General features: G+C 42.7%; 1 protein-coding gene across 2 annotated transcripts in view; it reads left to right on the top strand.

Annotated features, from left to right (window-relative positions):
* Positions 1-18,979, top strand: part of ANO6 (anoctamin 6) — a 190,165-nt gene that overhangs the window by 69,523 nt on the left and 101,663 nt on the right. For both annotated transcript variants that reach the window (XM_053921587.1, XM_024575416.4), the window contains one exon: positions 10,243-10,319. In XM_053921587.1, the coding sequence (XP_053777562.1) occupies positions 10,243-10,319 (77 nt within the window). The remainder of the gene's footprint in view (positions 1-10,242; positions 10,320-18,979) is intronic.

Below are 18,979 nucleotides of genomic sequence, written 5' to 3'. Positions count from 1 at the left end.
ACAGAACATGCAGAGGTCAGATATCTCTTGTTCAGGGTTTGTAAATCTTTTAGAGATTTTAGAAGAGTCTGTAGCATGAGCCACAGCAGGGGCATTTGTATGGAAAAGCCACTGGACAGGGCTTGGGTGGGCCAGAAAATTGGGTGGGGTAGGGTCTCAGAGAATCACTTTGGTGAAGCTAACAGTGTTAGCCAGGTTGATGGAAACTTAGAAATGATGCCAGTCTGGGCCTGCAGGGGATGGGGAGGTGGCAGCTCAGCAAAGGTCAATGGCTTCTGTTAGTACTTATTTCTGGGAGAAAACTACCCTTCCTGCCCTTTTTCTGAAGCCAGATAATTCAGTTCCTCCCAGTAGGTCCCTGGTGCCTTTCAAGCTGCTGCCTCAGCCCTGGAACTCAGAGTGAGTGAGTCCATCAGAAGGTAAATCCATGTGGTCCCTTTAAGAGGATGGGCACTTCCAGAAGCTGTCAGTCTTACTCAGCCACTATTCCTGCTGGTTTTCAAGGCAGGAGTTATGGCTACTTCTCTTCCTGGCACCGGAACCCTGGGCTGGGGCACCTCATTCTTCAGGGGGACCTTTGCAATTGAGATATCTCTCCCAATTTTCAACCCGCCACATGTGTATGCGCGTGTGCATGGGTGTGCAGGGGTGTGCATGTGTGTGCACGGGTGTGGCACCAGTCCATTCCGTACCTCTGCCCCTCCTACCAGTCTCAATGTGGCTTCTTCTGTATTCCCTTAGTTACAGGACTTCTGTTCAGGCAGACTGCAGGTGGTTCTCAGTGATGGTTATTCTGTCATTTAGTGTAATTTTGAAGTGGTCATGGAAGTAGGCAAGTACAATGTTTACCTACTCTGCCATCTTGACCAGAAGCCTCTTGAGATTTTTCTTTTGAAAGATGCTGAATTCTGAAACACAAAAGGCTTGGCATCAGAAGTGTTGGAAAAGGGAATGTGGACTTACAGTTTTTTTTCTCTCTTGCATTTCTGTGTTCTCATCCCTCCCAGGCTTCAGAAACTGACTTGAAATCAGGCCTGCGCTCATGCTGAAGCATGACTCACATGTGCTCTGAATTTGAAGACAATAGAAATTTAAGAGTGGTGTCTTCTTTCATCCCCAGAACGTGCATAATCAGTATAATCGGGGAACTGGCAGGTCAGTAACTAGAACCAGTGTCAGCTGAGCCGTAGCCAACTGCAGATTTGGGGTGGTGTTCAAGAGGAGCCCTGAGCATCGTAGAAGACCTGAACCAGTTGAACTGTGAAGTGATCGTGATAGCTTTCCAAGTCGTTTTTGGGACATATTTCTGTAATTAATACCATTTGTCCTTTTTAGAACATCAACTGTCTTAGCCAAGCTTTTAAAAAGCAACACCAAATTAGTTAAATGAAATAAAATCACTGTTTAATCATATGACTGGTTATCATTAACATTATTAAATTTAAATAAATACTGTTAATTAAAATAATAATGGAAATGGAAAAGTTGACTCAAATTCATGTGGAATTGCAGGGGGCCCTGAATAGCCAAAATGACTTTGGAAAAGATGAACAAAGTTGGAGGACTCACATTTCCTGATTTCAAAATTTCAAAACTTTGATAAAACCACAGTCATTAAAACACAGTAGTGCTGGCATGTAGATAAACATACAAACCAAGAGAGTAGGACTGAGAGTCCAGGAGTAAATCTACGTGTCCATAGCCTTTTGATTTTTGAAAGGGTGCCTAGTACATTCAGTGAAGTAATGAGTCTTTTTAACAAATGGTGCTCTGACAACGGCATTTCCACATGCCAAAAAGAGTGACGTTGGGCCTCTATCTCACATTACGTACAAAAGTTAACTCAAAATGAATCAACAACCTAACTGTAAGAGTTTACCATAAAACTCGTAGAAGAAAACTTAGAGGTAAATCTTCATGAGCCTGAATTTGGGATTGATTTTTAGATGCAACACCAAAAGCATGAGCAACAATAATAGATAAGTTGGATTTTACCAAAATTAAAAACATTTGTTCATCAAAGGACATTCTCAAGAAAATGAAAAGACAGCAGAGTGGGGAAAATATTCAGAAATTATATATCTATAAGGCTTTAATATCCAGAATATAAAGAACTCATACAACTCAACGAAAAGACATTCTTGTTGAAAAATGGACTAAGGATTTGATTATACATTTCTCTAGGAGGATATACAATTGGCCAATAGCAAGTGAAAAGTTGCTTAACATCATTTGTGGTTATGGAAATGCAAATCAAAACCAAAATACTACTTCGTGCCTGCTAGAATAGCTAAAAAAAATTTTTTTTAAATCAGAAAACAAATGTCAACAAGGATCTTAAGAAATTGGAATCCTCATACCTTGCTGATGGGAATGTAAAATGGTGCATGCAGGCACTGTGGAAAGTAATTTGACAGTTCCTCAAAGACTACACCTAAAATTACTGTATGACTCAGCAATTCTGTTCCTTGGTTTATACCCTCAAAATTGAAAACAGGGCCTCGGATATTTGCCTGCCAGCGTTCATTGCAGCATTACGCACAGTAGCCAAAAGGTGAAAACCTGAGTGTCCAATAGATGAATGAGTAAACAAAATGTGGTATGCGCATGCAATGGAATATTACTCAGTCATAAGGAGTGATACATGCTACAACATGAATGAATCTTGATGTCATCATGCTATGTAAAATAAAAGCCAGAAACAAAAGGACAAACATTGTATGATTCTACTTACATGAAATATCTAGAATAGGCAAGTTCATAGAGACAGAAAGTAGATTAGTGGATTGAGGGGTGGGGAATTTGGGGAGTTATTGCTTAATGGGTTACAGAGTCTGCGAGGTGATACAAACAATTTAGAAGTGGTGGTGGCGGCGGCACAGCAGCAGCAGTGGAGCCAACAGCACCGAATTGCACACAGTTATTGAGGAAGGGCGTGGGTTGAGGGAACAGGGAAGGACAGGCATAAGAGGAGTTAAAACAACACTAAACATCACTGGAAATGTAATAAGATGGAGAAAAGTGTGCTTACCAGAGGTCTGTCTTCTTGGGGGTATTCGTATTATTTGTGGATGGGAGAAATCCTTAGAGTGATCACTTAGGGTAGGGCTGGGAAGGTGAGATGATGCCAACGGGACTCACTGAACTGGCTGTGCCCCTTCGGTTCTGCTGTGAAGTCTTTTGCACTTGGGTGGGAGCCTGTGTCTCTGTTCGATGTGCTGCTGGCGTCGTGGGCAGGACGGAGGAGAGACTGAGCCCCTTCTTTTTGTAAATGTTGTCCAAATATTTGAAGAATACAGTCATGAAGGGACACTGTATTATTAGCCTGCTTTGTGTGTGGACATTATCATCTCAGTGGGGCCCAGTGCAGTCGGCTCTGGAAACATGAAAGCTCTCGTGATTATGTAGGTAATTAGACTGCACTCTGAGGAAAGGAGGAGCACTAGTGGCTCTTCAAGTGACAAAGAGCACTTTTGTCTTTTCTCAAGATGGGAAAGACAGAATTCTAATGGAAATCATCAACTTGAATTTGGAGTTTGCACTCCAGAAATGATTAGAGGGGAATGCCTCATTCTTTTCATTTAAGTATTGTGGTCATTTAGTTTATATGCCAGTAACCAGCTGGAGTCAGCAATTGATCCATCCAGATTCAGAAAAGAGGAAACATTTCCTGATTCACATTTGTTTTTATTGAAAGTAGTAGGCAAGAGTGCTTAGGACGTTGAGGTCATTCAAAAATATTGGCTGAGTTAATGTTATCTTTTTCTATGTTTTAATTTATTTCATTATTTAAAGAAGGGGTGAATGACTGGCATAGTCAAAGTAAAAAGTAGCACAGAAAAATTGGTGCCTCACGATTTTAAGGATGCCAAAATGTATGCAAGATTGAAGTAAAAAAGTAATATTAGCCAATACTTATATAGTACTTAACAGTTTCCAAGTCATTTTTATATATGTGTCCACAATTTGTTCTCCACAATGACTTTCTGACACAGGCATTATAATATACAATTATTGACAAGGTCAACTGAGACTTAGGGGTAAATGATGTGTCTGAAGCCACAGGTTATACTGTGTAGAGGTCTTATATTTCAGATCCACGGCCCTATGTGGTAGAATACAGCCATCTTAGCCCTGACAGAAAGTCTCCCGTCCTTGTGTTTTATGTTTCATTATTACCTTTCTTTTCATTAATAATGACTCTTTGGCCCCATTTTAGAGTTTAGTATCTCATTTAATGTTTTAGGACCTATAGATTTACAACCTCTCAATGATAGACTTTTCCCTACCTGTCACCAAAATACTGTAGATCGTGTTAAACTGAGGCCAGAGAAAGAGATGCCGGAACCTGGAACCTGAACGTGACTACCACAGGCCCTGGCCGGGTAGCTCAGTTGGTTAGGGCGTCGTCTCGATACACCAGGGTTGATCCCTGGTCAGGGCACATACAAGAAGCAACCAGTGAATGCATAAGTAATTGGAACAACAAATTGGTATTTCTCTTTCTCTCTCAAATCAATAAATAAAAAAATTTAAAAAATTAAATTAGACTACTGTGGTATGATGTGAGGCCTTGAGGGACAGACGCAGCTGTAAGTAATGAGGGGAGTGGGACTGGGCAGACCTACATGACATCTGGCAAGTGTGCGTGATGGGAAATGGCGGCTCCAGTGCATGGTGGTTTCGGGAACAGTGGTTGGGAAGTGCTGGCGTTTGAGTCAAACATTGCATGTACTGTGAGGCCAGATTTCAGAGTCTTCTAGTCACGTGGGAAAAGGACTGTTTGGCAGGTCATTAGACATCCGGATACGTGAGTACATCCTTATTCCCAAGGTGACACGGGCCGTTCCTTGGATATTTCTTTAGTTGTACATTCACTAGACTGTGGAAGTCCTGAGAACCGTTTTCTACACTTTATTCATCTTGGTATTTGTATTCACATCACCTAGCTCATACCCATTTATTTATTTTGTGAAGCTTTCTCATTAGTTCTCGTTGTGACCACTATATCGATAAATTTCACTGCTTTGTACTATCATTATTTGTTTTTCAAAGATATGTTGGTCTGTTACTTGTTAATTTTTTTGACTTATACTTACAGTACTATCTAATTCTTTATCAACTTAGATTGAGCATTAGAGGCCCCTTAGTATTCACAACAGCTGAAGAGACAAATTATTATATTAAAAAATTTAGAATCTAACACAGATTCAGATTCCTTTTGTGTCAGTTCTAGTATTCACTTCAGGCAACTAATAATCTTGAATTTTTGTCACTTGTGAAAACAAGGATACAAACAGGATTAGATAAGATCAGACATTTGGAAGTGCTAGGCACAAAAAAAGCTCAGGAAATTACCTACTTTTTTTCCTATCTCTGGGTCTGTGTACATTAATTTATATTTATATAGTGTTTTATGTTTTTACAACATGTTTTTGAATTGTCATTTGTATCCTTTACACAACCTTGTCAGATAAACCAGGAAAGTAATTTTATTACCAGCTTGAGATAAATAAACTGAGAGTAAGTTATTGCCTAAGATCATGCAGCTAAATTGCAGAATCAGGACCTGAAGCCAGCCAGTCCCCTTAATCCGCGCCCTGGTCTGTTTTCCACATATGTTCCTCATATGTTCACCACATCTCTGATCTTGCCAGTGGCCACCAGCCACCAGCCACCAGGATAAATATGTCAGTCAGACCCAACCGCCGCCCTGCTGGGGCCATCAGTCAGGTGAGTGTGGCTGTACAATGCTGATGACATTTATTGCTAGGGCACTGCTTATCAGGCACCTTGGCTTTTACCCATGAATTTTGAAAGGTCATTTTGTGTTTCCTGGTAGATAAGAAATTGTCTTTGCTATAAAATTATAGATAATGAATTTTTTAAATAGGCTGTTTCCTGATATACACTAGGCATTGAGTGTCTGTCAAACCTGACTTTGAACCGGGCTTTCGTTGTGCGCCCACACAAAGTTCCAGTGACGTGTCAGTACCAAAGCTTCCTTTCGTAGTGTCGCACCAGCTAGCGTTCAGTTCTCTAGTCGGCTTGTGAAGGCCAAATAACACAGCATAGAAACGTTATGTCCCAGATACTTTTTTATATTCCAAGTGCCCAAATTAAATGAACTAATCGCGGTGCCATTCAGGGTGGTACTTCTGTTGTATAAAGCAAGGCATTGTGACAATACTAAAAATACATTTAAAACATTTAAAAATATGTTTATTGATTTTAGAGAGAGTGGAAGAGAGAAACATCGATGTGAGAAGCATCGATTTGGTTGCCTCCCGTGCATGCCCCAACTGGGGACCAAACCCACACAGCCTGGGCATGTGCCCTGACTGGGGATTGAACCTGCAGCCTTTTGGTGTATGGGACGATGCAATAACCAGCTGAGCCACATCAGCCAGGGCTCTAAAAGTATCTTCTAAAATAGTCCATTAAAAAATGATTTATGTGAAGAAATAACATGTTTGCTTTCTTTAAATTTTTTCCCTTGATTCTGTCTCTATTTTAATAAAAAGCCCTCAAAGTATTACCTTGGTTTTGACTATTTTATTTTTGCTGAGAAATGAACTTTTCGGCCGTGTTAGATTACCAGAAATAGGAATATCTGAAAGTAACTGGAGCCCTTCAGTGGTGGAAGTATAATGATCATGTTAGCCTCATAAATCATGCGCTTCTCCATTCTATATTAGGTCGTGAGAGCACCAGCTGCAGCTTTTTTCTGCCTACATGATGTTTTGATAAAGCTGTTTCTGTTTTTATTCACAAATTTATAGTTTCTCCTCTGTGTTGACATTAACCAGTAAATCTATTAGCTCCCATTACCACAGAATAACTAACACTATAGTTTTATATTTTCTCTCACAAATCCTTTCAAGCTGCGTATATGCCTTTAATTTGATAGACTGAGTGATATATCTTGTTTCTCAACTCTGTCTTTAGGCAAAATGTATACTTTTTAAAGCTGTCCTTTCATTAAAAAAAATAATAAGAAAAAGCAATGGCAGCTTTGTTTTATAGATTGACCCTAGATACATAATAGACAAATTGGGCATCTCATTATAAAATGAAACAAAGGTAAAATGCAAAAGTCAAGTCACTCCATCCGATTTACAATACTCATTAAAAAAAAAATCTGCAGTATTGTAGTATTCACTGACTCGCCCGTTCTGCCAGAAAACCTCATTGTATCATAAACACCACAGATATAATTTTTTCAACATCTAGGTGCTATAAAACGGTTAGGTCTTTTCTTCCTAATGTAAACCGAGTTGCAAAACACCAATTTCAAACACACCCTCATAGGCACTAGTATAAACACATGTTAGCAAGTTTTAAAGGTGGTCTGCAAGGACGCAATTATCTTGGACAACTCTTGCTCCGATGCTGGAGACACCAGCCTATTACACTGCAGTTCTCTCAGGGCAGCAGACTGAGCAGTAATGGCTGTCGCCCTCCTGGGGTTCTCGGAGGCAAGCGCCTCAACTCTGCCTTCGGTTGCCGCTCTGCAAGGCTTGGCTCCAGGGACCGGTTTCCTGTTTCTGCATTGGTTCACATGTTGGGGTCCTGTGATGAACTCAGTTTTTCAAAGGAGTTAGAATCCCTTGTTTGTGTTGTCCTTGATGTGAGTGTAGTGGACCAGACCTTGAGTGAACCGAAAATCTCATCCGGATACTGCGAGGTTTCACAGTGGTGTGCCAGATCTGAGTATTCGGTAGCTGAATTGTTGGCGGATATTTTGGTTTTGTTAAACAATCACTTCGAGGTCTCCTGTGAATCTGCCCTATATATGTCCAGCTTTCTTTGGGGCCACTGTAGGGAATTTTTCTGGATCAATAGGAACCCAGCCTTTTCTTTTACAAAGCCTTTAATGGATTAAAAAAATAATTTGCATTAAAAGAAGTCACTACAAAGCCAAAATAACACCATATTTCATAAAATTAAAAGTAATTTCTTAGCATAATTTGATGCTTATTTGACACTCAATCTTCCTGGTTTTGATAAATATGTTCTTCACACCAGGTTCATGTATGATCCACCTGAGTGCCATATATTGTCAGTGACTGCTTTGGTATTATGATTTACAGTGAGAAACATAAGAGCAATAAACATGCCCTTCATTATGTTAATGAGGCAACTTTTGGAAAGCCCTTAGGTAACCAAATTTGGGGACTGGTTGCCAGAAGAACCCACTAGGTGATTAGAGGTTGAAACTTTCAGTCCTACCCCCTGAACTGGAGGGTTGTGGAGAGGGGGGAGGTTAAATCCATTGCCAGTGGCTGGTGACCATCAATCATTCATCTTCTGTAATGAAGCCTCCATAAAAACCCGAGGGACAGAATTTGGAGAGCTTCAGCTTGGTGAACATGTAGAGATGTGGGGAGCGTGGCACCCTCTAAAGGCCGTGGGAGCTCTGCTCCAGTCCCACACACATTGCGTTATGTACCTCTGTCTGGCTCTTTATCTGTCCTTTTAATACCCTATACCCTCTTGGGGAGGAATAATTCTTCCTCCTCCATTCAAAGGTTTTTTTTTTTCTAATAATCAAATCAATATTAAACAGATTCACAGGAGAAAAACAAATTTAATTTTGTGCATACTGGAACCCCACATGTGTGAGAGGTTCGAAAACACAAAGGTAAAATAGGGTATAAGTGTAACAAGGTAATTTTGACTGCATAGGAAAATGTTATTAATTAAGTAAACTTCAACAAATATTCTCAAATATTTAAGCTTAAATGGCTATTATTAAACATTTAAATAAGTTTAAATAAATATTATTTATCAACAAGTTCAGCCTCTTAAATCCGTGACGTGAAAAAGGCAGACAGAAATGTAAAGAGCCCTGAGGAACACAACTCCAATATGTGTTTTTCCCACTACCACCAGACAATTCACTCAGTTTTGACACTCTGAAGAGAGCGGCAGATTCCACAGGTTAAGGGCTCAGTGCCACAAGACTGGCCCTATTGAGCCCGAGAATGGGGCTAGGGGTTGGGGGCTTCAGAGGGGAAGACGGTCATTCACAGGATGATAAAGAGAGCAGGTGTTCAGTGATTAGACATTTGCCCAGCCGTACAGATAGGTCATAAAAATTTATTTCTGGTGATAGCTCTTATTATGGGCAAGGCTCCCAATTCAGATTTTTTCAGGAAGAGAGAAAAGTTACTCTGAGCCCACTGGGTCTTGAATGCCTTTAGCTCAAAACAAGCCACATGCACATTTTGGGGATGCCTGTTCTGAACTCCTTCAAACCCTTTATAATAAACTGGTAAATGGAAGCAAATGTTTCTGTGACTTGTGTGAGCCGCTCTAGCAAATTAATAGAACCCAAGGAGAGGGTGGTGGGAACCTCCGATTTATAGCCGGTAGTGACAGCCTGGACTTTGTACTGGTGAAACCACACTGCAGATGGTGGTTTTGTTCTCTCCATATCTTTTAATCTGGAACAATACCTTGTGTTCCTGCCACGCACTTGGTGATTGGAATAGTATCTTGTACAGTGGCACACCTTCTGGATTTGGTTCCCTATCCCTCCAACCCTGTGCCGTTCAGTCACCACTAATCACACGTGGCTGTTGAGCTTTTGAAATGTGCTAAGTCCAAATTGAGATGTGTTGTGAGGATAACACATCTCGAAGACTTAGTACCCAAAAGGTAAAATATTTCACTAATATTTTTATATTGAATACATATTCAAATGATAATCTGAACATATATTATCAATAGGTCATGTTACTGAAATTAATTTTCTTTCTCATTTTCTTAATGTATCTAATAGAACAATTTATTGGTTTTCCAGGATATTTCTACCAGATAGTGCTATTCAACAGAGTTTAAAACAAAATTTCTACCCCAGAATGACTTCACATCAGTTCTCTGAGTTGTAGTAGAAAGAGAACATTGGTAGATCAAAATGTTTTTTAGCTACAGTTTTATAACATGTAGTCGCTCTGTCCTTCTATGTAGAAGCCAAAAGACTTTCCATGGTGGATCTAGCCTAGAGCATTTTGAGAACTAACATCCTCCAAGCACGGCATTGTCCAATAGACACAGCAGCCGCTGCGGACTGAGTGCCCCTGATAACTGAAGTGTTAAATAATGTAAACCTGTGAGTGCACCACAAATGCTCAATATAGTTGGTAAGCCGGTGCTGCTGATTTAAAAGCAAAAAAAGTATGTGAGCTGATGAAACCTCATGCTTTATTTATGTATGTGTCTGTTGTTTATTTTTAGCCATGGAAAACCTTGATCAGATGAATGTCTCCAGTTTTGGAACCCTGGGAAGTCAGCATGATTTCTCCCCGGAGTTTGTGAGTATTACTACCCTGTCTTAAATGTGTAATGGTCAGTCAGAGATGTCTCACAAAGCGGAGAAAAAAGGTGGCTTTTCTTTTTCATGGGTTCTTGCCTTCCGTGGCTCTACATCTGGCAGAAGTCTCACTGGCAGTGACCGTGTGTTCAGAGCTGTGGATTTAGGGGAACAGGTTGCTGTAGAACTATAGTGTCTTGGCATCATGCTCTGTAGGCTTGTTCTGCATGCTGTTTGTGATCATCAGTGGGAGCTCATTCTGCAGTAAAATAGCATCAGGTTTCCATGCTCCCCATTGATACCTTTGCCTTCAGTTTCTGCTGTTAGTAACTCTGGAAACCACTCTTTACAGCGCACGTACAGGTCCATTAACCAGTCTGATTCCCATTGCATTCTGGAGCCTTCAGTGATGCAGCCTATATCTTGTTGGGCTAGGAATATCCTATTGGTTATTCCTGCCAACAGGGGAACTAAATACTTTTACTAAATTGGACTCATTAAAGGTTAGCCATGATTCCTAAACTTAAGGAATTAAAAGTCTTATTAGATGCTACTGTGATTTTATTAATGCCTTGTTTAAAGGAAATTAAGCACATAGGATGCCGTATGCAGAATGACCTCATTAACTAGGTTTTATATTACATTCATTTGAAGAGAGGGATGGGAAGAAGTGTTTCTGACTCCTGTACCGTATTATTTCACCAGATGTGTAGAGAAGCCAGGATCCACCTACATTTACTGATTTTTGCCCCCTGCTGCAAATGGCTTGTCTGCCACTTTAGCAATGCAAAAACCTTTTTTTGATTTATTTTCAAAGTGTAATATATAGTCACCACTCCGGCAATTGGCAGAGCACCATTATATTATTGATAAAGACAAAAAAAAGAACCCATTATGTGTTTTTCCTCTTCTCACTCACTCTTTATGGATTTCCCACTCAATGCAGCCAAGAGGAAGGAAACTAGGCAGTGCTCTGGATTGAAAAGAGTTCGCACATAAAACCGTATCCACAATGCCATTTCATTTCCAAGTGTGGACTCCTGTGGTGTACCAGCAGATTGCCTACTGTGAAAATCACTTGGCTGTAATAGAAAGACATGGTACTCGATGGCTTCCCTATTATATTCAATGAGATTTTCAGTGAGGTAAAATCGTGAATGCTCACCAATATTCCTGCCTCTTAAAGTAGCAGAGCAGTTTTGTGCTTTTCTAATTTCTGCAGTTAGAGCCCCCAAAGCAGAATTGGCACAGATACTTCGCATTTGAGCATAACATTGGTACAGACTTGTGGAATGGTGGCCCTTTTTGGCTTTGTTATTCTCTAACTGCTTTTTTCCTGATAACCTATAAGCAACATATCTAATCTAAAAAGAGCTCCGTGCAGTCAGGTGTTGTTGTGCTTGGTAAAAACATGCAGTTCATAGCAATTTCCTGTGGGAAAATAAACATATTTTTCTCAAGAACAGATCTGAGTAGACTATGACATTTGAGATCGGCATGCCTCAGTGTTGTCTGTGCCACAGTCTACACTGGTAATTACACTGGTGATCTTCTTCTGCCTTTCGTGTTAACTTCTCAACTACCACATGTCCCTTTTCAAAGTGTGGGGACTCGCCAGTCCACGCTAGAATGACCAGCGGTGGAACGCGAGGACCACAGAATATACTTATTGTGACTTGTCTTAACAATGAGTCTGAGAACCTCCCGGCCGAAAGGAGATTGTTAGACTCAATCCCCAGGTTTTTATTTCCCACTCAAGACTATGGAGCCACTTCTTTAGACCACATTAGTGGAGTTGAAGTTGTTAATCACAGTTGCCTTGTATGTGTGGTTGTTATCGATGTCTGTAGACGGGCTCTTATCTTTCTGTAATTGTGTGTTCACACCATTTTCAAGAAAGGATCTGTGATTTTTCTTGTGCCTTATAGATTTCCACACATCCGACGCTCACTGCATGCCACGTCTCTATGTGGCGTGTATGTAGCTGCTTCAGTTTTCTGCTCAGCGTCACTGTAGTCTGTACACTTCCCGCTCCAGAGTGAACATCTGTTTCCCAAACTGCTGTCTCCATGGTAAACAAACAGGAGGTGTACAAGGTACCTTGAGAATAAGGTACTCGAGGGAACTGGGCGTGGTATTTAATGTCGCCTTTTTGTAGGCCGAATGTTACACAGCATCAGTGAAAACAGCGGGCTCAGGTGGTGTGGGCAGACGGATTGGGCAAATGCCCAGGCAAAATCAGGTAAGTCGATCCAGCCCCAAATTTAAAATCAGAAACAGGTGATAATATGAACCTGGTAGCGAAGAGAACCCAACAGCAAAGCAGAATTTGAAGACAGGAAGAAGACAGAGAGTAGTAAAAGGAGCAGTGAAATCCGTATTCTGTCTCCATCTGGCAGTTTGCTGAGCTGAACTGAAATACAGCACAGACCATGTTTACTCAGGCCTGATCCTCAAATAGTTCAGATTTTAGAAGGATCAAGAGCCTAGTGTTTTTATACAACAGAGTGTATTTATATAGTTTGGCCAACAGGGAGAACAAAAATGCTTATCATTATTCATTTGTTTCCTTCGGAATTTCTGTTTTTCTTTCCTTTGAAAGAAGGCCTAAGAGGGTGGTGCTCGTTGAATAGCCCTGTTTACCGGCATGATAAGCACGTCAAAGGGCCCCTTCACAGCTCAGGTGTCTCTAATGGGACTAGTCGGGCAAAGCCTGTGCTGCCAACTAGTCTGTCAGTGACGGGTAAACAAATGTTTGGTGAAAGCCCCTCACCCCCCGCTGCGTGGCGGCCCACCCGCTGCACAGCAGGGTCCACTGGTTCTCCTCACTGGCTGCAGAGTGTCCATCGTGATCTGTCACCTGTGTGTCTGTGCTGCTCTCTCCACCTCACACCCCACTTTGCAGACTGAGGCCAGTGTAGCCCATCCATGCTGAAATGGAAAGGGGTGAAGGGAGAGGTGGATGCAAGGTGTACATGTGTTTGCTGCTCCGAAGCTTGTGAGGAGCTGGAACATGTTGAAACCAGACATGGACCCACTCTGAGCTGAGACAGGGCGTGAGTGAGGTGAGAGGGACCTGCTGAATGCCGGCCTCACACGGAGGACCTTGGTGATCTCGCTGTGCTGGGAAACCCGCTCAGTCCAGCTCAGTTTTTGTTTAAGCACAGTGCAGGTTGGTTTTGTAACATGCTTTATTAACTTACCATTTTATTCTGAATGTTTCCTGTATGTTTTTTCCCAGTTTTATTGAGATAATTGACATACAGCACTGTGTCCATTTAAGGTACACAGTACCATGCTGGTTTTTTAAACATTATTATGTCTCTAACATTATTCCCTCTAACACTGGTTAGATCCCTTTTGTCGATAAACTGTAATCACATTATAATTTTCAAAACAGTCAGTTCAAGGGGGATCTAGTCAAGGAAATGCTGGTATAGCTAGGTGCTCTGAAACCAGGTGGTTTGTTGTTGACCATTGTTTTGGGACATGGACCCCCAAAATAGACTAGGTACATGGTGATGGGTCTCAGACTCACTTGGCCAGAATGAGGCAAGGCATTGTATTTCCCCGATAGCCTTGTAGTGTTCAGACTCTGAAGTAGAGATGGCCCAACTGGGCAGTCTCTTTGGAGCTGGGGAAGGAAGCCATCTACCTGGCTGTGGAGCAGGTAAAGGTTGTTCTGCAGTATGGTAACATGGAGATGTGGGGCATCCAAGCCCCCCCGAGTGCCCTCAGTTTCAGGCTTGGTTAAGAGCAAAGGTGTTCTGAGGGTTCAGTCCAGGAGTCATGCTGACCCAGCAGACCCCAGGTTTATTCCAAGCCTCAAGGAGTAGAGGGCTTAGTAGAGGGAAAGTTCTGTGGAATGCAGGAGCTCCAAGCCGGCGAGCTGCACTTTTGTTTGTGATATTCTGGAAAAACCACCTGGAGCACCAGCAGATATGGACATGCCATTTATTACTCACTTTGCAGGGGAGTCACCAACGGGCAGTGGATTGGACGAGAAACCGTGCCTCACCTGTGGCCTTGGCACTATTTATCGGGTGAGGGAGGGACCAGCAGTGGGGAGAGAGCCACGGTAGTATGTGAAAATGCTACAGGGTTGTGATAAACATGGGGGCCTTGAGAAGGCTGGGACTCCAGATACACACTGTTTTCCTCACTCCTTATGGCAGCTGGCCAGGCGGCCACCTGCTCTCTGAGGTCGTGGGAGGGCCATGTCTTGAGCTACCCCACAGTTGGGTAGTGGTCAAGTCTCTTTCTAGAAACTGTCTCTGTTGGTATCGGCCCTGGACCTCACACAGGCCTGAGGGCCTGAGCGCACAGGGAGTGAGGCGTGGCGGGTGGGGGGGAACTCTGAAAGAGCAGTGGTGAATCTGCTTGCAGCGAGCTGGGTAGAAACCAGGCTGGGGTCACCAGGAAGACACACGGAAGAAAAGAGAAGGCTAAGAAATTATGTTTTATGATTTGTGTCTCACTACTAATATCCTCATTTCCGGTCTTTTATACTTAAGATTTATGTATAATTCTCCTGGCTTTTGGAGGCAGGAAGATTCTTATCACCTCTTGTCTCATGCTCTTAGTGATATTTTCCTTTGTTTAGCTTCTGCCAAATTTGCAGTAAATAATGATGAGTGTGGGCTGGCAAAAGAGTAGTAGGATTACAACAGGATAAACCAGGGAAGATGATGAGAAGCCGGGGTTAGAGACTAAGCTAGAACAACAGACTCGGGAAGGTGATGACTGTGGTGGAGTAAATGCATGTGTCCCTTCAGTCAGCAGTCGCGGCTCTGTAGAGCGGAGGCCTGACGAGTGTCCCATTTGGGATTTTGTGTAACTGGCTCCCTTTTTGAGGGAAGATACTACTTTCTAGAAAACACTGTTGATTCTCTGCAGTGCAACTTTGGTTGTCTTTAACTAGAAGAAAATATATGTGATCCCCAAGAAACAGTTAAAATATTAATTCATTTAACAAATATGTATTTGAAGTCTACTATTTTAAGCACTACAGTGAACAAACAACAAATTTCCCTTCACTGGTAGAGCCTATATTTTGGTGGGGGAGACACAAAATAAATAAAATATATCCTGTGTCAAATGATGGTAAACCCTTCAGGAAAAAATAAAGCAAGGATTGTATGTGGCTACTGTGGGGGAAGGGTGACAGTTTTAAATAGTGCTCAGGGCATGTCTCACTGAGGGCTGTGACAAGTGGGAAGACCTGAGAGCAGGGGCACAAACTATTTGGAAATCTGGAGGAAGCACTTTCCAGGCAGACGGAATAGCATAGACGAAAGTCTTAAGGTGGGAGTTCGTGATATGTTTGAGGAAGTGGCAGGAACTCACTCAGTCTGATTGGAATAGAGGGAAGGATGGTGTGAACGGTAGACAGTGGGGACTTTGCAGGCCATTCTGAACACTTTGGTTTTACCCCGAGTGGGTTGGGAAGTTACTGGAGCATCAGCTGGGGGGTTTTGAGCAGAGGAGTGGCTTGACCTAACCTATGTTTTAACAGGAGCACTTTGCCTGTGTTGAGTGTAGACTGTGGAGGAACAAGAGCAGAAGCTGGAGACCTGTTGGGCTGTCCAGGACTCCAAGTGAGAGATGATGGTGGTTTGGTCCTGAGCATTAATATGGCGGTAGTGAGACATATGCTAATTCATGGTATGTTTTGAAGGTAGAACCAAGAGGATTGGTTGACAGATCAGATGTGAGGTGTGCAAGAAAGAACAGTCAAGGATGACTTTAAGGTGTTTGACCTAGATGACTGCAGAAGGAGCAGTTGGAGGGAAGAGTATGAAGAGGAAAGTCACATTTCAGTTTTGTGTATGTAAAGTTAAAGTTTGAGATGTCGAAGTGTAATGTTGATATACAATTGGATGTATGAGTCAGGAGTTAGAGAGGGGTAAAGCTAGAGATGTATGAGTTGTCAGCACAAAAATGATGTTTAAATCTATGGGAGTGAGTGAGAGCAGCAAGGGGAAGAGTGAGATAGAGTAAAAAAGAGATGCTGGGGTGAGCCCTGGAGGCTCCAGTGTCTACCTGTCAGGGCGACGAAGAAGAATCAGCAGAGGAGACTGAGAAGGAAGAGTCATTGAGGTTGGAGGAGAATGGAGAGAGTTCTGGAAGCCCATGAAGACAGAACAGATAGGAGGGAGTGACCGAACACTGCTCAGGAGGATGGGACACGGGAGGGAGTGCTAAGGAAGAGACCTTGATGAGAGAAGTCTTAGCTGGGTGGGGGGATCCAAAACCTCATTAGAGAGAATTCAAAATGGAATGGAGGAAGAGGAATTGGATACAGGGAGTTTACATAACACTTTCCCCGAAGAATTTGCTAGACAAGATTGCAGAGACAGGAAGTATTATCTGGAATGGGATTAGGAAGAAAAGAGTTTTTCCTCATTTAGATAGTTCTAAAATGTCAAGAATTACCATTTGTAAGATAGTAGAAATAATTCTGTAAAGAGAGAAAATCTGATGATGCAGGAATGAAAGGGAAGAATTCCTGGAATGCCCTCTGAGAGGGAGGAAGGGGATGGACTCCACTCCAGCAGTGAAGGGTTTGGCCTCCCCCCATAGCTATAGAGATGGTTCATTTTTAGAATGGGAGGGAAGTCAGTATGGGGACTCAGGTGGAAGGAATAACTTCATTAGACTTGCTAGTAGAAGCTTATTGAAGCTTTTTATTGATTGATTTTTATTTACCAATGACATGGGAAGCAAGGGTAGCCAAGACTGGAAAGGAAAAGAGATAAGAGATCTGAGATAGTCACCTGAGAGTGAAGTGATATAATTGCCTGGCGGCCCTAAGAGCCGCTTGGAGTGGGTATGATGGTTGTAATGCTTTTCTCATTCGACACCGGCTTTGGGGAGCAGGTGTGAAATACATAAAGAGTTTGATTTAACTTACTTGGGGGTTTCGCCAAGTCAGTTCAGTGGAGCAAGACAAGGCTAAGAGAGTTACCAGGTATTTGCAAGAGAGTATAGGACCAGGAATAAGAGGAGAGTGAGGCAATAGGATCAATAGATTTAGACTCTAGTGGGGTGTGATCATTTTTGGAGTTGGGGTATTGGAGAAGGTGAACTGTAGTAATAATAGACAGTAGTTGGAGAGTTGGATGTTTGTAATTGAGGGAGGAGTTACAGCAACTAGTACAGACAAGGTCTAGTCTGGAGTTTGAATATTGGAATGAACTGCTGAGGCAGGTTGGAGTTGCAGGGACGGGGTGTTGGGACATTCACATATGTGGATATGAAAATCCCCAAGAATTATATCAGGAGTAATGCATTAAAAAAAGTAACAGTGAGCCAGCTTAAATATCCAAGGAATGAGGGGCAATGACTCAGGGATCAGTATATGGCAGCAAAAGGAAATGACCGGAAAGACAGGAAGAAAATGTGGAGAATGGCAGGACAGCAGCTGAGAAGCAGATGAAGTGTTGAGTACTTCTGGATGCTGTGGGGGGAGGGCTCAGTCATATCAGGATTGCCCAGCCTCAGCACCACTGGCATGCTGGTCTGGGTTACTCTTTGCTGCGGGGAGCTGTCCTGTGCATTGTAGGGTGGTTAGCTGCATTCCTGGCCTCCACACAAGGTGCAAAGGACCCTCTCTCCCCAGTTGTGACAACCAAATATCTCCAGACATTGCCAAATGTCCCCTGAGGGGGCAAAACCATTCCTATTTGAGAACCACTGAGTTAGATGAATATGGAGAAGGTATTGAGGTCACTGGAGTCCTTACATAGAGCTGTTTCTATGGAGTGTTGGGGAGTCATGGAACCTCTGAGGATTATGGAATGAGCGGGAGGAAACAAAAGAAAATGTTGACCTATCTTTCAAGGAGTTTGACTATGAAGAGCTGGAGGATGAGAGGTATAACTGGAGGAGAATACGAGAGCCAAGGATGATCTCCTTCTGTCAGATGGAGAGACTTGCCCAAGTTTAAAGATGGATAAGAGGATCTGTGTGAGAGGAACAGCCGGATCTAGAGAAGAGTGGCTCTGAAAGGCTGTGGGTGGTGAGCACGGCACTGTGGAGCCGTCCACACTGCAGGAGGGGCAGTGTCTCTGAAGGAACAGGGGTAAGACCACACGTGCTGTTTGTTTGTGGGTTTGATGGAGAGAAGTGGAGGGAATTCCCATCTGACAGCTTCAGTTTTCAGCTGCCAAGAGGGAGGAGAACACTGAGGAGGAGGAGGAGGAGTTGGCACTTTGAAGTCATCGTGGAGAGCAAGAGAGCAAGCTGACCTGGAAAAACCTGGAAACGGTCTAGGTTGTCTGGGCTGTGGTGAGGGCCCAGGGGGGCCAGTGATCCTGAATTCACAGTGACACCCAGTGCCCTACTGTGGTTTCTCCCGCATCACTCAGACAGCGAGGGAGCAGAGAGCAGGCTTCAGCCTCAGCCGTGCCAAGTAGACGTGATGGGAAGAGTGGTGCTGAATTGATGAGCTGGGAAGTGTAACCCTAAACAAGGAAGGGGGATGAAAAAGAGGATTTGCAGATTGATTAAAAAATACCATGGGCCCTGGCTGGGTAGCTAAGTTGGTTGTAGTGTCTCCCCCAATATGCCAAGGTTAAGGGTTCGATACCGGTCAGGGCACAAGAATCAGTCAATGAGTGCATAACTAAGTGGAACAACAAATCAATGTTTCTCTCTCTC

The sequence above is a fragment of the Desmodus rotundus genome, chromosome 3 (genome assembly GCF_022682495.2).
Source record: "Desmodus rotundus isolate HL8 chromosome 3, HLdesRot8A.1, whole genome shotgun sequence".
Classification (NCBI taxonomy): Eukaryota; Metazoa; Chordata; class Mammalia; order Chiroptera; family Phyllostomidae; genus Desmodus; species Desmodus rotundus.
This window is presented reverse-complemented; position numbering and strand designations above follow the sequence as displayed.